We start from the raw sequence: 27944 nt of genomic DNA on the forward strand, positions 1-27944 counted from the left end.
GTAGTTAAAATAAACACAAACAAAACAACAAAAAAGCAAAACCCCCATCTCTTTCTATTGGGTAAGAGAAATCCACATATCTTACAGACAGGAGACAGTACTAGGGCTCCTCTGACTTAATAGATTTGTAGAATGTCAAGTTCACTGGGAATTGAGTCTTGAAATTGTTTCTCTCCTGTACAAGACTCCTTGCTTCTGTTTGACTTCCTTAAAATTCACTAGCTACAAGGAAGCACTTCTGTAAATTTCAACACTTGCTACTGTAGGCTAGATTCCCAGTTCCTTTCTTGGATAATAAAGCTGCATGTAATCTAGCCTCTATTATCTTTCCAGGTCTATTTCCTGCCACTCAAATATGCTAGATTCGGTCCCAATCTCGGGCTGGTGGGTGAAGTGACCTTATTTTTTTTGCTAGCGATGCTTTTCTCTCCCATTGTTGTAGGGCTGTTACCCAAAGCACTGCTTGAATCTTTCCTTCCCACAAGGGCACCTTCGCCCTAAGTAGAGCCTCAGTTGTAACCATCAGATTAGGATGATGTGTATGTTGTTTAACACCTACAGATATTCCTTTTCTCCCCATACAACCTACACTATTTGTCTTCATCATAGTTCAGTAGACAACCTGGAATAATGCCTAAAACGTGCAGGAAAACAGCCAAAAGCTTTCCAAGAGAAGGAATGTATGAGGGCATCTTTTCTTTCTCATCCCTCTCCCCTGAAGAGGACAAAACAAATAAAAATGTCCTTGAGGAGGCCATTCCACTTGACCACACTGGTCCTTCCCATTTAAACGAGAGTCACATAGCTCCCTGTCTGAGGCTTAGTATCTCCTAGTATCTTGGAGATACTAGGGCTTATTTCCCAGTTTCGATGCCCCATAGGGTGAGCGCTCCCCTTGGACTGACTGGGGGTTCAAATAGGGCCCGAGGCCCGGTGCGTGCGTGATGTGCGGTTTTCCCCGAAGATGCTCTGAAGGATGGTCCATGCATGGACCTGTGATCTAGTGGGGTGCAGCTGCGGGAAGCCAGCCCCAGGGAGGCGGGCCGACCCAAGGCAGATCGCCTAAGGCCAGAGAGCTAGGCTGGGTGCTTAGCAGGAGGAAAGGGTTAAGCCGTTCCCAAGGCAACGGGCCAGGAAGCGCTCTAGACGTCAGCGAAGAGGTCGTAGGTCAGCTTCGCGTTAAAAGCTCCCACGGGCCGAGGGGCGCCTGGCCAATGGGAAGGGCACGTCGGCGTCACGTGACAGGCGGCCCGCAGCTTTGCCCTCCAGGGCACGTGGGAAGGTTCCCCCCCCCTTGTTCCTTTTGCGCGGGCTCGGCCGCGGGGTCGTTCTCGCGAGAGGCGCGATTGCTCTCGCGAGAGTGAGTGGGCGGCGTGGGGAGGCGGCGGCGGTGGCGTCTCAGGCCGGGGCGGGCGAGGGAGGCGCCGCTGAGCTGCGCTGCGGCTCGCGCCACCGGGCGTTGCGGGCTGTGACGGGCGGGTGACATGCCCGGGAGCTGAGAGGCTGCGCCTCCGGGTGAGCGGGGCGGGGAGCGGGGGAGCCAGCGGGCCGGGTCCGGACTGCGGCCGGCCGGCCGGGCGCTGTGGCCTCGCTGCGCGGGGGGCGCGGGCGGGAGGAGGACGCTGCACTTTGTCCGCCGCGGCAGCATCCTTGCCTGTCAGCGCCTGAGCCGGGTGCCCAGCCAGACCTCAGGTGCCGCTGTTTGCATCGCTGTCACGGCGCCCCCGGGCTGCCCAAGCTACCGGGATGCGCTATCAAATAGAAAATGCTTGGGCTGAACCCCTGTGACAGTAGGGTCTAGACGCCTGGTATGGCTTGGTGACAGCCCGTGCACTGTGCTGACCCTCTCAAGCCTATCAGTTGGAGGTGGCAGAGCGCTAGGCATTAAGGCATGTCATGGTGAGCAGCACTGCCCAGACACATCGCCAAATGGCCTTGGCGCATGCTGGCATTAATTAATATTCGCAGTTCTTTTTAGCTTGGTAATCATTCAGTTGCTTCTAAAACGTCCGTTTTCCTTTGCGTCTTCTCACCTTGTTAGCGGTGTTATATGTTGATACTCAAATATATGTATGAAAATACTTGAAACATAAGAGTATTCAGGAAAGACGGGGAGATGGAGTGTTGATTTATGCAACGATGATTTTGTTTTAATGTCTAAGCTATTTAATTGTTTTTTTTTTTTTTTTTGTAAATGGCAGCCCCGTGCCTGCTATGACTGATGTCATTTCAAATAGTGCCACCTAATCATTCAAAATACATGAGCACTTTTCAAGGAATATCCTGGTTATTCATACTTAATGTGTTCTTCAGGAAGAACTGTGAACCATTGGTTGACGGTGAATTGAACCGTGATTTCTGCTGTCAGTAAATGACTTAGGAGGCATAAAGCGTGTTAGGAAATTGGGGACGAAGTATGCTCTCGAGCTGAGCTGTGACTGATGTAGATAGCTACAAAATTGCTTAACTGATCGGAAAAGGATTTCGCAGTTATACACAGTTGCCAGTGGTTTTTCTCTGTTGTTGAATATACTGCAGTCAAAGCCCCAGAACTACAGTGAGAGATTTTCTAGTCCTTTCTAGACTCTGCATTCCAGGGCTAAGTCAAGAAGAAGAAATCCTCTGGGAGAAAGGATGGTAGGTTTTATTTTATTTTAATTCCAAAGATTGAGTATCTGGGAAAGGAACGCCACCCGTTCAAACCATAATATAGCAGGTAGTATAAAGAGAAGTTTCCAGTTATAAGTGGGGAATTTTAACCACACAGGAAGGTATGAAAAGCTTAGGTGAATGGGCAAAGGAGATAACAGAAAGTTCTCTCCCATTCATATTGGGGGGAAAAATATGTTCTTTCTGACCTTGTGGCTAAGGTTTCAAACTTAGGGCAGTGGTTGCTTTGTCTTGTGTTTGAAAAGCAATTGGACTAACTTTGGATGGAGTAATTATGCATGTGGATTGTTTTTATATTTTTCTTTTTGTGAACTGGCCCAAGAAGTTAAAAAAAAAAAATCGACCACTCTGAGAGTTGAGACAGGTTAGGAAACTGTAAGAACCTAGCTCAAGTGTTAGTTGAGGGTATCCAGACTGGCACTGTTGGCCCAGGGGGGGGAAGTGCTTTACAGTTTTAAAAGCCAATGGGGCAGTTCCATGTATTTTCTTCTTTCTGCTCATCCTGATAGAAATTAATTTAAAAGAACTTCCTGGAGTTAAGCCTTTGAAATGTATGGATTATTGACTGGACATGACAGGAGGAGGAAACTTAGCAATTTTGTATTAGCCACTACTTACTGGGTGTTTTTTCTTTGACCGTCTTTAATGGCTTGAGGATTATTTGGCTGCAAGAATCAAAAAGCCATTTGAATTAGCTTACTTGAAAAAAGCATTTGTCACACTGTTGGAGCATTGCCTCTGAGGCCGGGTTTGTAATTCCAGCTCAGTGGCCTGGGGACCAGAGCATCTGCAGGGTGAGACTCATTGCATTTTCTCTTAGTTCTCTCAGTTTGTTAAATATTGTCCTTCTCTTGAAACCTCTTGGGTTTTGTTCTCTGGTTTGCCAGAGTGTCCCCATCAGACCCACCTTCATTTTGCATCAAATGTCGGTTCTAAATGTCTATAGAGAGCGAATGTCGTGGTCAGCTTTCCACTTCCAGTCAAGTTGGTTGTGGGGTGGTGTAGTAAGACAGGGGTAGGAAATAGTGGGGAGACATAGGTATACCTGGTAGTTTTTAGGATTTAAACTTTTCAGATTGCTACAGCAAGGCCCTTAAGACGGGAAACCTGTAGGTCAAGAGGAATTGATAGGTACCCTTGGTGCACTGTACTATCTAGAAGTTTGAGTGCACTGCATTGCACTTACCTCAGCTAGGTAGGGATGCAGATGGATTCAGTGGTCCCTTTTTAGGACAGAGTCTCCTAGTTTGTAAGGTTGGACAGGTTACTTTAAAACACTTTGTGTGGTGGGCATAATGATAACTTGAGAACTGTGGATTCACATGTGTGAAGCAAATGGCAGGTACTTTGAAGAAATATGATGGCTAGTGTCTTTTGCTGACTGTGCACTGGGCTTCTGGTGTTCAGAGATGAGAGAATCTTTTTCTCCTCAGTCCTAGAACATATTGAGAACTATTTTTTAATTTCTTCCATCTGAGTTTTAGATTCCACATAATTGTGGTTCCCCCCACCTTTTTTTTTTTTTTTTTTCTTTTTACCTGCCCTGAACCATTAAATTATTCCTTAAGATTCTTGGTCAATCTTACCTCCTACTCTCTCTCTTGATCAGCTTTAAACTCCAGATGTATGGGTGACTCTTAGCATAACATTCCCAGGTTTGACATTGTTAATTAGTTGGTTTTTGGATAGTACCATAGTGATGTAAATCGTCATCTTCCAGTTATTGCATAATTGGTGAAGGATCTACATTTCTCCTTCTAAGTTGGAACCCTTACCTTCATGTTTCACACACTTTTTAATTACTCCTTATATATCCTATCAATGAATAGCCTCCATGTAGGCTTATGGGGCTTCTCCTATGAGCGAAGCACCACACCTTTTGCAGTACAGATCCATTCACATATTTTTGCTTCGGGTAGCCTGGGGCAGAGTCTTACTCTATCAGTGCTTTTCGCTAATGTACTGTTAGAGTCCAGGAGTTGCAGGTGCCCCTGATAAAGAGAAATTTGTGTAACAGGCTTTTGTTTAGAAACAATCTTGTAGAGGGTTATGCATAATATTAAGAACCAGACTTGATGGTCATGATATTATTGTCACATTGGCAATAACTGTTAAGGTTTTAGTTTGTGTATTTTCTTCTTGAAGTTGTTTTTCTAGTTGCTGTGGAGGGAGTTTAAAGTCAGTAACATTCTTAGTATCTGTCAATGAGGCTCATGCTGATACTTGAAATACCAGTGGATGGCTGGTCTCAGACATACTTTAGAAGAGAGGCCAGTGTTTGTTTGAAAGACCAGTGACATTTTTCTATGGCTGTTTAAGAAAACAAATATGGGTTAAGTTCTTGCCTAGGTGACCCTGCTTTTCATTGGATGGTGTCACTTGTAAGCACGTGTACCTCAATTTCATGTGCTTGAAAATTTCCTTCATCTTATAGTTTATTCAGTTCAATAAATAAAGGTTTTGTCTTTGATAAGGCCTTTGAGGGATGTAGAGAGATAACTAAGGCTTGGCCTTGGATTTTAAGTGTACTCTTGAGAGCAAGGTTTTCTGCTGTTCTATCTTAGCCACTTGGAGAATGGCAGTTGAATGTTGCTAGTACTTAAGAGTTAACCCAGGGTGTAGACCACATGTGCATTTAATTGCATTACAAACCACCATAGTCTTAAGTGCTCAAGTTAGCTTTGCTCTACCTGGTACGCATGATGACTTTGGGAGAGTTGGTTTTCACAGGTGGGTAAGTGCTGCTAGCAGCCAGTGGACAACAGATCCACCCCCACGACAGACCGGTCTAGCCTAGTCCTGGGGATGAGAACCTTTTGGAGGCAAGAACACAATATATTGTACATGGAAGAATGGGTTGACTTAGGAGTGAAATTTCAGAAAGCAAGTGTCTTAGCCATTGTTAGGAATGATTCTGCTTACTATAACTGCCTATTGTTTTGGAAGGCAATTAGGAGAGCTGTGGTATTTTTAGATTTAGTAAGTAAAGCAGCAGGTCTGTACACAAGGGAGGAGTCAATACTTGCGTCCTCTCTTGCCATACTATTGTCACACTTTACTGTAAGGTTGAGCCTTATTGTCTGCCTCTGCCAAGAGAAGATGGCATCAACTTGTATCCCACTGCTCATTATTAGTGTTAATTCTGTTTGGTTTCCTAGTGGTCACTGTAGGGTTTAAAGCTTTAGCTTAGTACAGGCTTCTCATAGTACGTTTCATATGCAATGTAGACATCCAGTGGCTGACTTTTCACTGCTCACCCACCAATTCTTTTGTTCTTTTTGTCATGCATTTCACTTCTGTGTCTAATCAATTGCTATTTTTAAAGTATTTTTTAAAGTGACTATGAGATGAGAAAATATTCTAATATCAGCATTGTGTTGCTGTTCCAGACATTCATTGTTATTTTGGTAGGTCTAGGTTCCATCTGGTATTGTTTTTGTTTGCCTAAAGAATTTTTTTCATAGTTATTCTCATATGATCAGTGATGAATCCTCACAGCTCTGATTAGTGAGAAGAAATTTATTTTGTCTTAAATTTTTGAAAGCTGTTTTTTATCCTTTGTCTGTTAACACTTTTCCCTCTTTGAGTTGTTAGTGTTGGTCATCATTGCCAGTTTCAGGCTGTCTAGATGTCTGGTCTGCTGTCTTCCTCACTTTGTGCATTAGGGGCTCGCCCTTTCCTGATTGGCAAGATTTTCTCTTGTTTCTTCCTGATTATCTCGTTTCTAGCAATTTGATTGTAATGCTTATATGTAATGCTTAATACATCCTGATGCTGTGGGATTGCCTGTTTTGCTTTGTTTTGCTTTCCTATGTTTTGCTTTGATAGTTTGTATTACATTACCTAAAATTTCTCTTCAGTGTTCAATCTGCAGTTACTGCATCTAGCATGTTTTTCATTTTAATACTTCCCTTATTTTTAATGTTTTTAGCAATTCAGGAATTATACATAGTATCACAACGATTTTGTACATGAATATACTTTATTAATCATATTCACCCCATTACCTTATTATGCCCTCCTCCTATTCCTGGTGACACTACCTTCCACTTTCCAGCTAGTCTCTTTCTACTGTGATGATTGTTTTGGTGACCCAGGGGATCTCTGTAGGGTTGCTTAAATACAGGTGAGGTTTATTTGCAGGGTCATAGCACCTCACTAGTGGCTATATCACCAAAGGGAGACTTTCACTCCCTCAGCAACTATTAACTGTTTGTGGATGGTTAGTGGGGGAGGGATGTGGTGGGGCCCTACTGTTAGTATTCAGGCATCTGTACTGGCCTACTTTTGGGGTTATGACAGGATACAACCTCAACTGCAGCCTCTAAGAGCACTGCCTATGTATATTCACTATTTCCCTTTTTAAAGGGCCCTGACCACCTCCCATTTTTCTTTCTCCTCTGCTTCTCTGCCTGTCTCTCTGTCTCTCTCCCTCTCCCCCATCTCCCTCCTCCATTCCCATGCACTCTCCCCTAATAATAATAATCATAAAAAAAAGAAAAAACTCCACATGAGCAGGTTAAAATTCCAACACCTACTCTCATAGCTACTTTTAACTGCCTGTAAATCCAGACAGATGTTAATGGACCCAGTCTTTTTGGGTCTTGTATAGGTGATTACAGCTGCTTTGAGTTCAGGAGTATCATGCCAAGTCATGTAGGGAACACAGCATTCCACCCTTTCCCCTCTCTGTTGATGTTCCCTGAGTTAGAGGGGTAATATAGGTCTCTTGAGCCTCCATCAGACAATTACTCTCCTCACTGGCTGTTTTAGTCTGTATTTACCACCGCCCTTTGCAAAAAGAACTGGTCTAATCAAAGCTGACAGCAGCCTTGATCCATGGAGCTAGACATAGTAATTTAGAAGATAATTTGGTGAAAATGTCATTCAGCTGTAGTTAGCTCACGAGGGCCTATGGCCTCCCAGCCATGGGGGCCTTTTACCAGTTTAAAGTATCAGATATGAACTCCATCTTGTTCTAATTAGAGAGCCATTGGTTGTTCCCATAATTTGTTCGTATTGCATCAGTGGGCACATCTTACCTGGCAGGTTAGTAATGTAGGATGAATAAGCCTGTTGATGACAATCTACCCCAGCAAATCTGCATAGCACTGCCAGCACTATGAGGGCTACCCAGCAGGGAGGAAGCTTCCACAATTCCTGTGATCACACTACGTGGTGTCTCAGTAATAGGGCCTACTATCCTAGTTCTGGTGGACAGCTACAGCAGTGAAATTGCCTGAATTGCTTTGGAGGCCTTAGGGACATTCCTGAGTAACAGCCCATAAGGAGGTATCTCACCTCTGGCACTGGACTTTCAATAACCTGTGCAGGCTATCTCTTCATACTTAGTTTATTTTTTTAAAGTTAGCCCACCAAGTATTAGGCATGTGTATGGCTTTTCATAATCCTTGGGATTGGTTGACCCTTCACCTCTTCCTGTCTACCATCTCCCCACCCCCTCCAATCTGCTAAACCTACCCACCTGCAGAGTTCCTCTTCTTGCATTCTTTGTATCTATCATGATATTTTTGTCTTTGGTATCTATCATGATCATATTTTCTTAACCCTTGAATGTGTGGAGCACAGTGCATTTGTCAGGATTCTGTAGAGGAATAGAACTGATTGAATGTATTTATGTATATTAAAAGGGAATTTATTAGGATGACTTACATGCTGTGGGCTGGCTAGTCCAACAGTGGTTTTCTCCCAGCTGAAAGGCTCAAAATTCAGTAGTTATTCAGTCCATGATGCTTAGTGTCTTAGTTGGTTTTCCGTCTATGCTGGAATCCTGAAGAATTAGGTTCTTAATACCAGCAAGGAACTGCCTCAGCAGCAGGATAGATGAACTTACCAGTGAGAGTGAGGGCAAGCAGGCAAAGAGCAAAAGCTTTCTTCTATGTCCTTTTATGTTGGCTGCCACCAGAAGGTGTAGCCTAGATTTCAGGTGAGCCTTCTGTTCTCACATGGTCTGGATTTAAGGTGGGTCCTCTTACCTCAAATGATCCAAACAAGAAAATCCCTCACAGGTGTGCTTAGCTGCTTGGGTTTTCATTGACTCTAGATGTAGTCATTTGGCAACAAGGATCTGCCTCACACATGGTTACACCGTGATTTCAGTCTCTTTCTGCTCTGATTCTCATCTGTTTTCTTCAGTGTATCACTTCTAGGTCTGCACTTGTTGCCTTTTTTCCTTCCAGTTAGGGTCAGAATTTCCTCCTTGCATGATTGTCATCTTTTATTGTGTGCCCAGCGTTGAGGTTTTCGTTATTGTGTGCTTGATGTGCACCTTTCCAGAGAGCTGGCTGCAGTTAGATTATTTGAACTCCACTGGGTTGTTTCAAGGCTCACATTGAAGTTTTGTTAGTGGTGGTGCTTGGGTTCCTTAGGTGGGAACTATCTGGCCCCTATCTGTTGCCTGATGGGTCACACAACAGGACTTTTTGCTTTTCCCTACTTGGCTTAGTGAGAGTGTGTGAACTATTCCAAACACTGTTCAGTCTTAAATACTTCTACACTGCTCTCTGGTCAGTTCCCTAACCTCAGGTACTCAGTTTGTATTTAGCTGAAAGTTACAGGAAAACTCTCCTTCAGACCTCTGGAGCTCTTACTGTCATTGCATTCTCCCTTTCATTACTGTGTCCTATAGTATGAATAAGCTTTGTCTCCAAAACTCATGGTGACGGCCCGACTGGCTTTGCTGTCCTGTGTTGTGACCTGGAAGTAGCTGACAGGAAATGTTTCCTTTCTGAAGTATCAGTGACACCCTGCATTGCTGTTGACTGATGTTTGAAAACCAGTGTTTCATATGGATGTTGTATTGTTTTGTTGTAGTTCAATGGAAAGTTAATTTTTAACACCTGGCTATTTAGTTATGTGTTAAAATATTTGGAGCATTTATTACATATCTCAAATGAAATTTATTTTATTTGGGAGTGTTGCCTAGACCAGCTTTGACCTCTTAGTCCTGCCTCACTCTTAACCTAAGATTATATGTATGTGCAATTATTAGATTACTTTTTATTTAGTGTTTGAATCCTGCTGTGTTCAAATTCAAATCCTAATTCAAAAAGAAATGTATGCAAACAATGGCACCTGAAAATGAAAGGACAAACCACTTGGAAAGCATAAAAGAGATGTTGAATATTGGGAAAGAAGCAGGGAAATTTGAAAGATGAGTCAAGCTTTCCTCAGAGATAATTGAAGATACATGAAGAGTGAGTGCAGGCTAGCTGAATGAATGAGTAGCTTTAGAGCATGACTTTTAGGAATTATTAGCTTTGATCACCAGTATGGATTGAGGGAAAGTTGTGGTGTTGTTTTGTTGGCTTTTAATGAAATAGAACGAAGAGTATTTAGAGAAGTTTTTTTTTTTTTTTTGCTTTTGAGACAGGATTTCTGTGTAGCCGTGGCTGTCCTTGAACTCACAGATGCACCTGCCTCTGAGTTAGAGTGCTGGGATTAAAGGCAAGCACTGCCACACCCAGCTTAGCCATACTTATTTTTACAGTAATTATACTTGGTTTAGTCTGCTTTGTGTTGCTGTAACAAAATACATGAGGTGAGTTATTTTGTAGAGAGAATAGATTTATTTAGCTCACAGATTTAGAGACTCAGAGTCCCAAATTGAGCAGCTCCACCTCTTCAGCCTCCAGTCAGGCTTTCTAGATCAATCACAATGTAGTAGATGATACCATGGCCCAAGTGTATGCTATAGGAAGATTGCAAAATGGGACTTCCAGCTAGAGAGCTGGAAGGAGCTGCTTTATAACAGTTCATGGGGTGCTTAATCTAGTCCCATGGGAGCCAGAACTGCCATGGAGCAACATTAATTTATTTGTGTAGGCTGTGCCTCCAGGGCCTAGAGATCCCCAGGGCCACAACTCTTTAGTGTCCTATTATATCTCTGCCATACTGATGACCAGATCTCTAGGACATGAGTCTCTGGGGACAGGCCATATCCAAACTCTAGCCGAGATGCCTAATTATAAATGGAGTCCATTTAGATAAGAGGAATTGAAACCAAAGCATGGGACTGAACTGAAACTCTAAATTGGGAACTTAATTATGTAGTTTAAACCATAGGTAAAGTATCTTTGGAAAACTAAAAAGGAAGAAAACCAGTGAGGACAAGGATTAAGGAAAAAAAAAATAGAGTAGTGTTGAAACTGGATCTTCTAAGTGTGTGGCTTTAGAAATAATCTGATTTATAAGTTGTGATTTGAGAGCTAGTGCAGAGGTTGAGTCATGGGGTGAATTACTGTTGGGAAGGTGTTTTATACCTGAGTCCTTTGATGATAAAATGGTCAAGTTACAGATGATGTTGAGTTGAGCAGTTCTCAAGCTAGAGGTGAGGTAGGAAGACTTGGTAAATTGCGATTTTTCTTTTCTTTTTTTTTTTTTTTAATCATAAAGAGGTGAGGTAGGAAGACTTGATAAGTTGTGATTTTTTTTAATCATTAAAGAATTTCTGTGTGTCTTGAAAAACACAAGATAGTTATCCCTGATAAAATCACTATCTGTAACCTATGTATTGTGTGTATGTATATTTCCATTTATACATACACAGTTACAGATTTTTTACACTGAATGGGATAATACATACATGCTGGAATTGGTCTTATTTTATTTGATAATTTATCATCTTCCTATAAAATCATGTAGATGACATTTTGTAACATTGAAAAAAAAATAAAAACCCAGTTTTTGGCACTGTTTTCAAAATGTTTCCTGTCTTAGGTTTGTGCAACTGCCTTTTAATCTCAAGTCATTTGCAACATTCTGCACCTCTGCTTCTTCACTCAAGTGTGTATTCAAACTCATCATTCTTCATAGCTGGGTAATAAGTGAGTTTCTTTAAATCAGGGAACTTTTAGATTGTTTTTAGTTTTTGGTTTTGGTTTACTGACTAGTCTTGAGCTCTATATTTGTGAATTTTGTGGAAGCATATATGTAGCATGAATTCTAGTTGGTCTAATAATAAAAACCCATAGTCAGAAGAAGATCATAGAAGCAAAGCAGCCACTAGAGAGTTTTCACCTCTGCCATTGCTCAGACCAGAAGGGGCCATCTTGTCCTCAGATTGTATCTCTAGATTAGACAGCATCTGCCTCCATCAAACCTCAGACTGCACTGAGCTCCTGTCTCCTCTCTAGTGCTGGGATTAAAGGCTTGGGATCCCAAGTGCTGAGTTCACTTTTGGGTGAGCTCTGTTTCTCTTTTAGGCTGAATCAAACTCATGTAGCTCAGGGTGGCCTTGAATTAACAGAGATCCTTCTGCCTCTGTCTACTGAGTGCTGGGACTAAAGGTGTGTGCCTGGCCTCTGTGGCTAACTAGTGTAGCTAGCTTTGCACTCTGATCTTCGGGCAAGTTATATATATATTTGTTAGATCATAAACAAAATATCACCACACATGTATGCAGGAAGGTTTTGAGATGTGAAGTTGCAGGATTAGAGGTGTGTATATTTGTGCAGCACTCTGGATCCCTGTTCTGTGTTCTTTATAGTTGTTTCTCTGGTTGTTTTATGTCTCGATGAATTTTGTGATTTTTTTTAAGATATGTATTTATGGTTGTTTGTATTAAATCTGTTTTTCCTGATGCTCATTGCTTTTGTGCTGTTCCTCAAGAGACTTATTTTATTACATGTATTTTTTTCCTTTTTTTAAAATTTAATTTATTATTTTACATGTCGATCCCAGTTCCCTGTCTTTCCCTCCTTCCCTCCCTCACTTTTACCCTCTCTGCCCTCTCACATGCACCCTAACCACCCTACCCTCCCATCCCCCCACCCCAATTCCATATGTATGGGAATGCCATCCAGTTGGGGTCATGTAGATCTGACAGGTCATGTGAAGTAGGGACTAGGGCTTCTCTCCTGTCTCTAGGTTAAGGCAGTTATCCCTCCATGGGGGATGTGTTCGCAAAGTCCTTTTGTGTACCAGGGATACATCCTGGTTCCACTGTCTGAGGTCCCATAGACTGCTCAGTCCTTCTGGCTGAGACCCATATTCAGGGGGGCCTGAGTCAGTCCCATGTTGGCTTCCCAGCTATCAGTCTGGGGGCCCCTTAGCTCCTTGTTCAGGTCAGCTGTCTCTATGTGTTTCTGCAGCTTGGTCTTGTCCTCTCCATCTGCATCTGGCTGGGTTCTAGTTGGACTCAGTGTTTATGTATGGGTGTTTGCTCCTGTTTCCAACAGGTATTAGATGAGGGCTCCGTGGGGGGGGGGGGCAGTGAATGGAGAGAGAAGTAGGAGAAAGCTAAGGAGAGGAGAGGAAAACACGTGTGACTAGGAAGATTGAGTCCGGGTAGGAATAGAAGACAGGAAAGAGAGAGTGAGAGAGAGAGAGAGAACATAAAATAGGGAGCCAATATTGGTTTGAAGAGAAAATTGGACCCAAAGAAAGGTCTAGAGAACTACAAGACTGCCGCCAATTAAATCTGAGCTTCCGTGGAAAGGCTACCATATATGCCCTTCCCGGATAGGGAGATCAACAACTAACTTATTACACGTATTTTTATTTCCTGTTTCTTGTCTGAGCTCTAGCCACTCTACTTCCAGCTATTTGCTTTCTGCTTGGCTTGTCTCTCATCACTCTATCTTTTCAATTAAGTTGTTCCCTTTCATTTCTTTACTGTGATTCCTTACTTAGAATTCTTTTTTATTCATTTAGAATAGGGCATAAGCAGATGTTAAGTGTGAAGCTTGTTTAGCCAGACAGTATTTTATGGGAAGATGTTATATATTTGCTCTTGTTCAGTTGTTAACTAGAGTAATCTTTAATCTTCCCTTGCTGTTTTTCTTTTCTTCCACCTGTCTTTGTATTTCCAAAGTTTGTTTGTTTTCTTCAGAAGAATACATATCATTCATTCTCTACTGATTCTCTTTTACATTGCACAGATATTTTTGATAGGTGTTTCACTTATGTTAAATGCAAAATGGCATGTCTCCATGCTCCCTGCTATGATGATGATGGATTAAGTCTCTGAAACTGTAAGCAAGTACTCAGTTAAATGCTTTTTTATAAGAGTTGCTGTGGTCATGATGTCTCTTCACAACAATAGAACAGTGCCTAAGAGAGATGATGTGTGACATACACTCATAACTCACTTTTATTTCTTTAGTAAAAGTAGGGAAATAGAGTATGAAATTAGAATTTTATTAAAATTTAGTGTTTTTAAAATCTGGGGAGGGGACTAGAATGTGCTGAAGTAAATGACTTAGAAACTTCAAGTAGGCATGTCTTGAAGAGATCACTTTGATTAACTGAAGATACTGAAACTTAAGTAAGCTTTTCTTAAATATTTATTGTGTTAATTTTTTTGTTTTTGTTATTTAGAATTCAGTTCTCAGCTTTTATTCTTTACTGCAATCCAATGTTACCCATGAGGCTTTGGATCCAATAGGATCATTGTTTTCTCACTGCCCTTAGTGTGTGACACAAGTAGACCTCAAGTGAATGGACCACACTTTATACAGATAAAGCCATTGGCTGGCTGCTTAATTGCTGTACTTAGTTGAAGTCCCCCTCCTTTTTAATGTAAGCATCATTAAAAAGTTCTGAAAGCTTTGTGTGTGAGGTGTGTAGTCCTACTAATCCTTTTCTGAACTCTAGTCATTGGCCCACTCTTAAACTTCCAGATAAGGATTTTGGTTTTGTTCATCTGCAGTTTTATAGTACATGTACAAATTTCACATTCCCATTTGTGTAGTTTTAAAACTTTCTGTTTAAGCGGTGATAATGACTGCAGTGTTTAGTGTTGCTACGGCTACGGGGTTAGATGAGTGACTCTGGGCTATGGAAATGGATTCCTTTTGTGACACTCCAAGTTTATAAATGTTGTCCTAACAATCTTTGTTGAGATTATACAGTTAAAGACAGCGTGATTGAACATAATAGCAAACTATGATTGTTAGTCTAAGAAGATTTTGTAATACTTTTATATTTCACTGAAGTACTTATATTCACCATTTTTTACCCACAGCATGCGTGGATAAATAAAATATACATAGGCACTAAATAAGCTTTTAGGTCTCAGTATTTTTGTTCATATTTTTCTTTAAATGTGTATATTTGGAGAATTAGTATAAAATTCTTGCTTTTATGATAAAGATGAGTAAATAAGTTGTTGTCTTTTAATATGTCTCCTTTAGGTGTTTTGTGGATTTACTCTTCAGTGATTACATACTGCAGTAATACAGTTATGGCGGCTTTCCAGCCTTTCAGGAACAGTCACATAAAGAGTAAAGCATCTGTCCGAAAAGTAAGTCCATAGTATTAGGTTCCTTCAGTGGAAATTCAAAACAGTATGTGGGTTCTTTATAGTTTTTAAATGAATCTTAGTATTTAACTTACTTCATTGAAATACTGCAAAGTGAGTGTTTATGAATGTACTGATGTATGATCCCAACTGGATGGCATTCCCCTACATATGGAATTGGGGTGGGGGGGATGGGAGGGGAGGGTGGTTAGGGTGCATGTGAGAGGGCAGAGAGGGTAAAAGTGAGGGAGCGAGGGGGAACTGGGATCGACATGTAAAATAATAAATTAAAAAATATAAAAATAAATAAATAAAAGAAAGTAGTGATGTGAAATCGTGATTGTAATGTTAGTCTCTAAAATCTTCTCGGGGCACAGTACCTCCTCCCCATCTCCTCACAGACATTTTCTATCTGTTCCTTCTCTCTCTCTCTCTCTCCTTAGTTAACTATCTTACATACCTTTAGTACTACCTTAAAGGTGGTGAGAAACATTAACCACTCATTCAGTATAATGAATTTGAGTGCTTATTGTATGTCAGGACTATGCTAGATGTTGAATAATTTGTGAACAAATGAAAAATTACTTTTCTTGTGTGTATGGTGTTGTGGGTTAAAGCCAAGGATTTATGCATGTCAGAGAAGTTGCTCTGCACTGAACTATATTCCTCGCTGCCCCCTTCATGTCCTCTCCCTACCCTTTAGCTTTTATTCTGATAGGAGGTCTCAGTACATTAGCTAGGCTGGCTTTTAAGTAGCTGTACGTAACAGATAGGGCTTGAGCTTTCCGCTTCTCCTGCCTTATCCTCTCAAGTAGCCAGGGTTCCAAGCCTATACTAACAGATGTGGTCATTATTTCATGTCTGAGGGAGAATCTCTTAACTCCTCCTAAAGCAGTTGGTTAGTCTATATCCTGATTTTGATTTTGCTATAACTTTGGGTCATCACTAGGGTACCAGATGTTGTCTGTTACTCAGTTCCTGCACTTCAGCCTCTTTTTATGACACTGTTGACCTTGCCCATGAAGACCATCTTTGAGTTCACTAAGGTGTTTTCCTTGCTTTTCTATTCTTTTTTGATAACTCTTTTCTCTTTTAATAATGCTTATAAAGGGAGAAGATAATTCCAGGGTGGATAAGGATGGGTAAAGACCTTTCATTGCCCATGGCCAGCTTTATTACTTTTATGACTTGTATGATAGTCATTTCCTATGGTGGCAAGAACATATTTACCTCACTTATTTATTATTTACTTGTATTCCTCTGGACTCACAGGTTTTTATAAACTTTGTACTTTACAGAGTATTTTCTTTGTAGTGACTTCTGCCTAGAAATGCCATTTGCTCTTAGCATAGCATGAGTTTATATTGGTAGTTCAAGCTCATTTATATTTTGCCCTTTTGTGTTCACAAGTTAGTGTGAAAACCTCCATTCATTAATGAAAACAAACGTATAGATATTGGGTGTTTTGAAGTCTACTGAATAGTTGGAAAAAAAAAAACTCAGAACAATAAGTAATACATGTATTTTTCTACTTGGATTCACTTTCTGTTAGCATCTTGTTATACATATTTGAAGACGGAGGTTTGTCTGTCCTGCCAGATCCCACTGCTGATTCAGCCCCAAATAAGGACACAGAAACATATTAATTATAAAACTGTTACCTGATGGCTAGGGCTTCTTACTGGCTAGCTGTCTCTTAACTATTAACCCATAACTACTAATCTATGTATTTCTACATTGCCTTATCTTACCAGAAACACCTGGTGCATCTTACCTACATGGCATCTCTTCTGCTCTCCCTCTCCTCTCTCCCCAGCATTCTCCTTGTCTCCTAATCTTCCTGCCTCTATTGGCCAATCAGTTTTTTATTTATCAACCAGTAAGAGAACATAAATACAGAAGGACATCCCACATCACCCATCCTCTTTTCTGTGCAGACCTCATGGTTTTCTTTATAATCGTGTAGAAAATGTCTCTTGGACCTTGTTTTATATGTTAGTGTGATTACCACTCTTAAGAAAACCATTTGTCTGTAACATCATCTGACATTTAGTTCAATAAATGTCCCCCATTTGTCTTTTTCTTCTTTCTTACCTCAAGGTTTTTCATATACCACATTTAAGTATTTCAATTACCACCATTCTAGACCATTCCAGTGGTCTAGATTCTTTTTTCATGATGCCACATCCTAAGTAGGACACATCCCAAGTTGTTTTTCAGTGTAATTCTGTTCATCAGGAATACATCAAAGGCTTTGTTTTCTTTATTGCTCTCTGTCAGGTCAGGAGAAGCATGTCTTTGTTTTTGAGGAAGTGGTCAGGATTGTAACCATTTGCTGTCTCCAGTATAAATGCAGAATAATTTTGATTAAATGCTTAGCACGGAAACTATATGGTGATAGATTAAGAAATGTGAATAGTCTGTTTCCCAAAAGCTTTTAACCCAGTAGATTTAGGATACATTGATAATTCTTTCCAAATCAGTAATTTTGTTGAGAGTTACAAAGAGGATTTTCTGATGGAATCAGTTTGTCCATATTTGTCAGTCTGTAATCGTAGGTAGAGAGTGCTATATAACTGAATTCAGAAGTTAAGATGCATTACCATTTTTGTCCTTTTGATGCCCTGATTATTTCAGATTTAGCCAGTGGGGATTCCTGGCTAATATACTGATTTCTGTGTTCTTTTGAAATTGCCCAATTAGTCTGTGAGCACTTCCCTGTAGTCTGACACAGTTAAATGGTATAGTCTCTGTATGTTATTTGTCTAGGATCTGGAACCAGCCCTTGTTATTTTAATTGATGATTGGTATTTAGAAACCAAAATCTGGATATGGTATCTGCTCATTGCTTCTTGAAGGTCATTGCTTCCAAGCTCCTTCAGTGGAGAAGGTAGTATATATATTTAAAGAAATAGGAGTCCATATTGATAGGTGAGATTGAAGTTTAATATAGCATACTTTTTTCTCAAATTCTTGAAAAGTATTATCTCTTAGGTTATGGTTTTGTATTTATAATGAGTTTTGTATAGTTAGCAACTGTTTGTTAACTATGTAAAATGTGAGGGGATAAAGCGAATGGAATATAGTTTCCATGATTGGTTCATTGGGTAGAAAAGATAAACATGAATAGTGTAATCATATTATATTATGACATAGATCAAGTAACCTTAATCTGCAAACAGTACAGGACAGGAGAAAATTAGACTAAGGGATGAGGGAGATCTTTTTCAGTCTTGGCATGGATAGGGTTTCTGTGGGGCAGGATTGCAGAGTAAGGCATTCCCATAGACTTGAAGAGTAGGTTACATACCAGTAGACTGACCGTAGTGTTTATTATTTCCTCAGTGTCCTCTTCTTTCCTCAGGTTCTTTGCATTTGTGACAACTTCCTTTCCCAGACATGGCATTTCTTCTCTTATTTTCATCCTACAGCTGCCTTGAGACCTCTGGAAAATTTATTTTTAGCTATTGTCTTATTTTATTTGTCTCTTAAGGAAATAATCATTGATGCTAATGTGCCATTTTTTAGCTCCTATATCATCTCACTCATTATTTGGATTGTTTATGTTCTGCTAGTGACTTGGAAATAAAATACAATTTGTTAATTTTAGTGTAAGGTAAGTATAAAATAAATGTGGAGGATAAGGGCTGTATGGTCTTCGGGTAGCTTGACTTTTTTTCTGAGTCCAGCAAATAATATCAAAAAGTGACAAGTGAATTAATTGGAGAATGAGTAACTATATAAAGCTCAGTATCTGCAAGCTCTTTTCCATGTATTCAAATTAAATTGTCTTATTTATTATTCCCCAGAGCTTCAGTGAAGATGTGTTCCAGTCTGTAAAGTCTTTATTACAGAGTGAGAAGGAGCTATGCAGTGTATCAGGAGGAGAGTGTTTAAACCAGGATGAACACGCCCATTTAACTGAGGTTTGACTCATGACTTTTGAACCCTTTCCCAGTTAAGCACAGTATGTTTTCATGCACCTTTGTAGGACTGCAGGATATTTAAAAAATTCTATTGGTAGACAGTTGGTTTCTTTGAGGTTGTGACCTGGTAGGTTGTCCATACTCCAATGCGAGCCTTATACCTGAGAGTTTGGACAACACAAATTGGACCTGATTTTTTTTTTTTTTTTTTTTTTTTTTTTAAAGAACACAAAGTTGGGTGGGTAGGGGGGTAAGGGTGAATCTGGGATAAATTGGGGAGGGTGAATATGATCAAACTACATTGTGGGAAATATCAGCCTATAAGTGCACAAGTGTTACTGGCTTCTCATTGGACAGGTAGAGCTAATTCAGTGGCTGCTGCTTTAATACTAAGTTTCTCTTATCCTGAAACATAACAAATAACACTTATTTCCAGTAGTTACTTTTTAAGTTCTGTGTTGACTGTTTCAGGGCTTTGATTTAAAGTATAAAGTGATGAGTTTGTCTTTGGAATTAACATACCACTTGGCAATGGGATATTGATATACATACATATATACATGTATATCTTCCTCACTTGTTTTTTTCTCTGCAATAGCAAGCATTTTCATCTTTGTTTGAATTTATTGTTATTAAAAGGAGTGATATGCTTTAAAGTGTCTATATACCATCACCAATTCATATTACAAATTAAGAAATAAGGCATGGGGGGGTTAAGAGTATAGCTTAAGGTTAGATCATTTGCCTAGCATGTGCAAAGCCTAGGTTTAGTACCCCAGATTTTAAAAAAAAAAAAAAAAATGATAAAAATGGTGCTCATACTTACAACTGCCCTTTTGTTGTTGTTGTTTGTTTTATTTTGTTTTTTCAAGACAAGGTTTCTCGGTGTGATAGTCTTGGAACTCTCTTTGTAGACCAGCCTGGCCTTGAACTCATGGTGATCCCAATTGCTGGGATTAAAGATTTATTCCACCACTACCCAGCTGAAATGAGGTTTCTGTAATAAACTTTGGTTTATTACTTGGTGATGGAAGGTTCCTATACTGAGGAATTCTGTACCCGACGTCATTCCCTAGAAAGAAGAGTAAACCTGTTAGGTGAGGCGTGTTCTGCCACCTGAATCTCCCCTCTTGTGGGCTAGCTAACTGTGGTACTTGCTTTATCTTCTTGCCCCTCTCTTTCACTTTATCTTAGTAGGGCAGAGTCACTCTTAATTTACTCAGTGGTTGCTATGTGTGATAAGTCTCCTGTGCCCTCCCACCCTCTGCTTTGAAGCCCATATTCCCTGGTTGTTCACCTGCCCACATTTCCAGCTTGTTAGTTCATGACGTCTTCCTTGTCACCCAGAATTGCAGACTCTCTTGGTATCTCCAGGTCACAATGACAGCTTTTTTCTCTTTTGTGTTCAGCAAGGAAACTTGAAAGAATGGAAGAGATTTCTGTCCCACTTTAGGGTATAGATAGCTCAAATATCTGGGGTTTTGTTGTTATTTTGTTTGTTTTTGTTTTGTTTTTTGCCTCTTCCCAGTACACTGGTTCATTTTAAGACAAGTATTTCTGAGTATCAAGTACTGTTGTAGCTTGGCAGTGGCTGACTTAAAATTTTGTTAAGTTTTCTTACAGACATATATTGTATATCACATCTGTTCCCCTATATCCTAGTACTTCCCTTTTTACATTCCTTTTCTACTGTTAATCCTTGTTTCTCTAGACAGTTTTACTTCTCCTTTTATTTAATACATAAATGCATGCTTTTATGTGATTGTATAAAATCTAGGAACATAAATATGTTTGAAAAAAGGAAAGAAATAAGTGCCCATGTTTTAGGGAGGGAAGCTATATTGTCTGGAAATGTCATGAAAGACCGGCTTCTACAGGTTAACAGTTTGCCAGATACCTACAGGGTACCTAACACTACTGAATTAGTAGCCATAATTAATTAAAGTGCCAGGGTAATTTTAGATTTTGACCAGCTTCTGAGTCATCAAAAAGGAATCAGGGTATTCAGTGTAGTCTTAGATTTTAACCATCCCGCTTCTCCCTAGTGTGTTAATTGTGTTCTATTTCTAGACATAGCATTTACTTGGTCTATAAATCATTATTTTTTCCCCAAAGGGAAAGGTACTAGTATGATCACATGTACATAAATATAAATTTAAAAAAGTAACTTTTCAGTGTATATTGTAGAAAAATCAGAATACTGAAATTTTAAAAAAGAAAGTGAATGTTGTTTATCCTGTGAGGAAGAAGAGTACAGAGACAGAAGTAAGGAAATTAAGGTCACATGAAACTCCCCAGTTAATCACTGCTAACTAGTTTGGTGCATTTCCTTTCAACATTTTTTTTTCATGTGTATCTTTTTAAGAATAAGGAAGAATTTATGTGCATCTTACATATTTTTTGTAATTTTTTTAAGTCAACAATATATTTCCTCATGCCATTAGAGAGTCCATAGAAATTTTGTTTCTGTGAATTTGTGTAGGGAGTAGTGGTAAGGGTTGATGAGAATGTTGGTAGAACCATACCCAATGAGAAAGAAGCCTGACAGGTCTACACGAGGAAGGTTTCTCTGAAAAGGCTGCTGGAGTAGGAACTTGTAGAATAAAGAGGAGTCAGGCATAGAAGTGTCTGAGGAAAAGAGAGTCATATCAAGGGGATAAAACTACAAGAGCCTTAAGCAGTCATGTGCAAGGCATGTGCTAGACCTAGAAAGGGGGGTCCATGGGTTTGAATGAAAATGAAGGCAGACTGAAGGCATCCACTAACAACCCTGGGAAGCATGGACAAGTGGCATGACAGTGGACAAGTATCATGATAGTGGAGTAAGAGGGCATGGCAGTAGGGATGGGGATGAGTAGGTATGCTGAGCTATGCTTTGAGAGTGCACTTGGGTGAGTTTGTTAGAGGGAAAGGTAGGTGAGGTTCAAGAGTTATAATGTGTTAGAAACTGGCAGGATTTTCTTTGGACCACTAGTTCCCACATAATGACATGGAAACTTCTTATTAATTATGAAAGCTTGACTTTAGCTTAGGCTTATTCCCAGCCAGCTCTTATCACTTAATTTAACCTGTTTATATTAATCTGTGTTCTGCCACACGGCTCATTACTTCTATTCAGTACCGTATGCCCCACTTTCTCCTCTGTGTTGCTGGTGAATTCTCTGTTTCTCAGATTCTTCCCCCAAGTTCCTCTCTCTTCAGAAGCCCCACCTATCCTCTCCTGCCTAGCTATTGGCTGTTTAGCTCTTTATTAACCAATCAGAATGTGTGTTGGCAGAGATACATCTTACAGTATAATAAAATATTTGTATCCCACAACATTTCCCCCTTTTTATGTAAATAAAAAGAAAGGCTTTAACTCTAACACAGTAAAACTATATATGATAAGAACAATTATCAAGTAAGAATTACATTCACCATGTTCAGTCCATCAGTGTTTGGCAAATCCAGAGGAAAATACTCTATTATCTATCCTATCTCGGTGAGTCCAAAGTTTTATACCTAAGCCACTTTCTATTATAACTTATATTACCAATCTAAAAGTATCATTTTAAACCTTAAAACATTTTAAGTGAACAACTTAAGCTCTTGTGTCTCTCAACCTTTATAAATTTTACATCTGTTATGTAAGTTTCTTTTCTGAATTTGGTAACAAAGAAGACAGTGTAAGTATTAAGTCTTCAACCTCCATCAGAAACACAGAAAGGATAAAATATTATCTGCATAAACAGAAAGTGTAGAGCAAACAACTTCCAAAACTATGAAAATGACAGAGACAGCTGGCTGCCTGGACAGTCACCCAAGACTTCTCTGCACCCATTTTCAACCTATAGGCCTAGATTATTTTATAGGCTTTTCTGTGAAGCAAGAATTTTGAAGGACTGACCTATCTTGCTTTGGCAAAGTTTGGCAGTTGGTGTTCTTTAATTCTTGCTTGTCCAATTTGGACAGCATACTCTGAGCAGTCAAGGCAATGGCAATTTTTTGCCCAGCTTTTCCACAGAGAAAACAAACTCCATATGAAGGTTCTCTGATGCCTATCATCCTTTTTTGAAGTAAATGGGTGCTACCAGGAGTAGGCCTGTCTCACTGTAATGAGGTTTTGTTATTAAAACATCTTAATTGCCATATTCTGTGGATCTCTGCAGTGTTGGAAGTCCACCTATCTATCCAAAATATATCTGTTTAACCTTGTTATAGATGACTGCTAGCCTGTATTTTTTTTATTATCTTAAACTGTTTGTAATGAAAGCTTTCAAGGACTAGAACTTTACATTGCATAGGTACAGCATCTTAAACAAGAGCTCATTTACCTGCCCCTGCTGTGGGAATTTGCTGAGCTGGTACTGCTGCAGATATTTCTATTCCATCTCCTGCCAGGTAGCATACCATCTGCTCTATGCTTAAATATATGTGCCCCACTCTGGCGCCAAATACTGTTTTTCTAAGTTCTATTACCAGTAAAGACTCAAGAGTCAGGTATCATAGTGAAAACCTGGTAGATCCAAAAAGTGGAGGGGGAGTGACCACCTGACCTTCCCTTTTATAAACCAGATACATGGGAAGGGCCTCTCTCTCTCCACATGTCCTAGATCAAAGAGACCATGAAATTTCTTAAGTTCCTCCCTACTCCTTCCTGTTCATCTTCTCCATCTGTACTTCTGGCTTCTCTATGGCTAGTTGCAGTCAACTAGTTGCTTGTTCTGCCCCCTGATTGAAGGTTAACTTCGTTAACACAGTCTTGGGGTGTCACGGTACAATCAGATATTCCACAGGGCATGGCAGTGGGGTTGAGGATGAGTAGGGATGCTGAGCTATGCTTTGAGGGTGCAGTTAGGTGAATTTGCTAGAGGGAAAGGTGGATGAGGGGGATGAGGTTCAAGAACTCTAGTGTGGTAGAAATCTTGGTTATTAGAAACATTGTCTGCCCAATGTACATAGCATGCTTACTGTGCTTAGTCAACACTCCAAGATAAAACTTTAAAAAGTAAATTGATGGAGATCTCTCTTTCTCTCTTATTCAGGTTACATTTCTGGGCTTTAATGAAGATACAGATGCTGCTCATATACAGGTGTGGTCAATTTATTGAATTTGCAAAGTCTGTGGGAGACAAAAAAATTTTGGAGACTGAAAATTTAATGCTCAAAATTTACAGTAATTTTAAGGTATCTTTTAAAGTTAAAAGATGAAATTTGAAGCTAGGCTTGGTGGTGCGTGCCTTTATTTCCAGAACTCAGAAGGCAAAGGCAGGCTGATCTTTGGATTCAAGGCCAGCATAGTGCCAGGCCAATCTATATAGTATGTTCCAGGCCAGCCAGGGTGGCATAGTGTGTTTCTTCCCTTCACCCTGCACCTTATCTCCCCCCAAACAAAAATGGCATTTGAGATCAATGTTTTGAGTGTGATCTGTACTTTGTTTTTTGTTTTCTCTTTTTTGATTTTTTGAGACCGAGTTTCACAGTATTGCTTTGGAGCCTGTCCTAGAACTAGTTCTATAGGCCAGGCTGGCCTCAAACTCACAGAGATCCATCTGCCTCTGCATCCCAAGTGCTGGGATTTAAAGCATGAGCCACTAATGCCAGGCATGATCTGTGTATTTTCACTTTCAGCATTTTTACTAAAGATTCTTTTGTTGTTACTTTTGAGGCAAGTCTTGTCATACATCCTTGATCTGGCCTTGAACTTGTAGAAATCCTCCTGCTTCAACCTCCCACATGCTGGGATAAGAAATGTGTGCTATTATGCCTGGCTTTTTGTTGATAATTCTTGCTATGGAAAGGAGCTTTAGGTTTGACTATCAAAATCATTTATCTGAATGCTTTAAATCACAGACCATTTTGTTGATTCTGTCCATTATAGTGCATGTAACCTTTGTATATTTTGATGGTTTTCGTAATTTAACTTTAATGAAAACAAACATTTATAAACAATATTTGGGAATTTGGGCATCATTCTTTCCAAACTACTTCCTGCTGGTAGGGGGCACTGTCATGGGGGGATTATAAGAAGACGAAGAAATCTTGGTTGTAGCGATCTGTAAGACTGCCTTGCCCCAGGGACAGTGCTTCAGGGGGTCTTGCTTGATCAAACCATGTTAGTCTGGAAGGAATCCACAGCTTTTCATTTTCTGTGGAAACAAAAATAGAAATCCTTTTCCCCAGTAATCTGTCCTTAGACTTAAATTTTGAAGTCAAAACATTTTTAAAAAATATAAATTGAATTAATCCAGCAGTATTTCTTTTAATAGTTATTTCCTCAGCAGTCAAACAATTTAAAGATAACAACAGCATAGAGTATCCAAAGTCCCTTTGTGCTTTCCATCTTTACATGGCTTTTTTATTACTCTATTTCTTCTACTTCAATTTTTTTCATTTTTTGAGACTGGGTTTCTCTGTGTAACTTTTATCTGTCCTGGAATGAACTCTGTATACCAGGTTTACTTTGCAATCAGAGAAAGTTCTTGTATTTTTATTGAAGTAGAATTAAATGTAAAAGATCAAATTTGTGAAGTCTTGATTTTTACACATTTATAAATTTGTGCACAAGTTTATAGCCTGTTTCATCTAGGCATTTATAGAGGGATTAGTATTTGAGGTTAGGGTAAAGGAAGGAAAGCTTGACAGTTGTTTAAGCCACTATAAATACAGTTTTTCTCTGTGCTGCTGTTAGAAAACTGGTGATTTTTCATTAGTTTTTTCTGGTGATTATGCCTGCAAACCCTAGTCTGTCTTGATTTTCTTAGTTGTAAGGAAATAGCTTGGACAAAAGGAACCGAGAGGGTACACTCTCCAGCATGACATACAAATCTATAGCTAGATGTGCAAGACGTCACTGTAAGAGTTCAGCTAGGGCTGCATAGTTCCAGATCAGCCTGAGCTACAGAGAGCGACTGTCTCATAAACCTTGAAGGCTTACTACAGAAACTTCAGAGTTTTACAGAGTTCAAACTCAAGCTCTGAAGAAGAGTGTTCAGCAGTATGAGAAACTCCATAGTCATAGGCTTGCTGGATGACAGTTGCTAAAACCAATTCTATGCAAATGGTCATAGATGTGTGAGTGCCCTCTTCAAATTAGTAGGTAGCTCATCAGCAATATGCTTGAAATGCTATAAAATGGTGACAAATAATCTTCGTTTGCTTTATTTTTTAATTAAAAAATTGACTATCTTTAGATAAACTGTATGTGTGAGCTGCTATGAAGCAGACAGTTTTATGGTTTTTTGATATGGACAACATTGTGGACACCTTGACAGTGTTAGTCTGTAATGTTACTCATTACTGTCACTGTTATTATTTAAAATTAGGATCTAGCTGCAGTTTCACTGGAACTTCCAGACCTTCTGAATTCACTCCATTTCTGCAGTCTAAGTGAAAATGAAATCATTTGTATGAAGGATATGAGTAAATCATCAGATGTAAGCAATAGTCCTCTAAATCAGGTAACTGATGGATCATTTCTAATCAGGGTTTTCAGGGCAGGTTTTTACTATATTTGCTCAATAATAGTAAACTTGTAAGGGATTGAAACTTTTCTTGCTATTTTAATTCGGTCTCAAGAAAACAGTATTGGTAAAAAGTCTTAACAAAGCATTGCTAGCCTTGGGGTATAGAAAAAATTCTGGTCATGGCTTTCAAACTAAATTCCTACCTGTGAAGTTCTGTCAGTGGTATGCAAACACGTACTAATTTTTTAGTGAAATGTTGCTGTTCAGATTTCTTTGACTACTCCTGCTTCATTGCTACCCCATATTTACACATGTTTCTAATGCATGTTCTAGCAAAAGGACTTCCAGCTAACTTTCTGGTTAAAGATTTTCTATGTAGAATGGATAATAATGTTTTCCCAAGACAATCTTTAGTTCATTAGTAAGTATTTTTGATAAGGTATAAAAGAACAATGCTTTGCATTTTAGGAAGTATGACATTTAAAATTGTATGAGTAGGTTTACAATTTAGAGAACTTATTCCAGGTATAAAATGGTGTTTTGAGGTCTAGTGATTAGAATTAGGCCTGTTTCCTAGATCATGTTATTCACTCATATATACTTGCTTTATTTACTGGACATAAAGGGTGATTATCTGTTATATTTGGTTTTCCTTTTAAAAAAACAAATCACTTATCTATGTTTGCATTTAAAAATACAGTGTCCATAGGAAAAACTAATGGCTTGTGTTCTTAAACAAAGCTATAAGCATGATTGTAAGTTTTAATACCAGAGAAATAAAAGTTAAAAGATAAGAGTAGTTCTTTTTTGGTAGGAGGGGAGGTAACATGCTGGGAACTATAGGAAAATGGAATAACAAGTAAAACAGATCCTGGATCATGTTCTCAAGCATTCACAATGTAGTGGGTGAGTTTGGTAAATGATTAAGTAATATACATTACAAACATATACAGTAATACAGAAAAAATTGCCCAAAAGATATAGTAGGTTTTATAATATTTAAGGAGATAGATTGGGAAGGGAGAAAACAAGATTGGTAAGGGAAAAAAAATTAAAGTGATATTTAAATAAAAATAAATATACTTCTTTAGATAACTTTAGGAAAATTAAATACTTAAACTCATTAAACATTACAGAATGAAGGACCCTTATAGGATGCATGCATTTCTTGCAAACTGCACCTCTCATCCCCCCGGCTTATTTCTAGGCTTCACTTCCAGGTAATGTTTTTTATTTAAACTTAAAACTGATTTTTTTCATCTTTCATCTCTCCCAAGAGTCATCATTCTGGAATGCTTTGTGTCATGAGAGTCTCACCTACATTACCAGGACTCAGAATTGATTTTATCTTTAGTCTCCTAAGTAAATATGCTGCTGGTATAAGACATACCTTGGACACACAATTGCATCAGAAGCACCACCTTGAGACCACTGATGAAGATGATGATGATACGAACCAGTCTGTGTCTTCCATAGAGGATGACTTTGTCACTGCTTTTGAGCAGTTAGAGGAGGAGGAGAGTACAAAGCTATATAATGATGGTGTGTGCCTTTTACTAGACTTATTCCTAGAAATAGATTGAAGTGGAAATTTCAATTTTTGAAGTTTTTTAGGAGACTTAACAATTGAAATTTATTTTG

General features: G+C 39.3%; 1 protein-coding gene across 4 annotated transcripts in view; it reads left to right on the top strand.

Moving 5' to 3' along the window:
* Positions 1-1401: 1401 nt before the first annotated feature.
* Positions 1402-27944, top strand: part of Akap11 (A-kinase anchoring protein 11) — a 48017-nt gene continuing 21474 nt past the window's right edge. Inside the window, exons 1-7 of one of the 4 annotated variants that reach the window (XM_051195346.1) lie at positions 1402-1515; positions 11410-11509; positions 14826-14935; positions 18742-18858; positions 23883-23930; positions 26163-26297; positions 27581-27845. In XM_051195346.1, coding sequence (XP_051051303.1) covers positions 14876-14935; positions 18742-18858; positions 23883-23930; positions 26163-26297; positions 27581-27845 — 625 coding nt within the window. In that variant the 5' untranslated portion in view covers positions 1402-1515; positions 11410-11509; positions 14826-14875. Of the gene's footprint in view, positions 1516-1877; positions 1900-11409; positions 11517-14825; positions 14936-18741; positions 18859-23882; positions 23931-26162; positions 26298-27580; positions 27846-27944 lie in introns of those variants that run through there. The other 3 variants (XM_051195344.1, XM_051195343.1, XM_051195345.1) reach the window with 3 other exon arrangements.

This window comes from Phodopus roborovskii, unplaced genomic scaffold, assembly GCF_943737965.1.
Source record: "Phodopus roborovskii unplaced genomic scaffold, PHOROB, whole genome shotgun sequence".
In the NCBI taxonomy this organism is placed as follows: domain Eukaryota; kingdom Metazoa; phylum Chordata; class Mammalia; order Rodentia; family Cricetidae; genus Phodopus; species Phodopus roborovskii.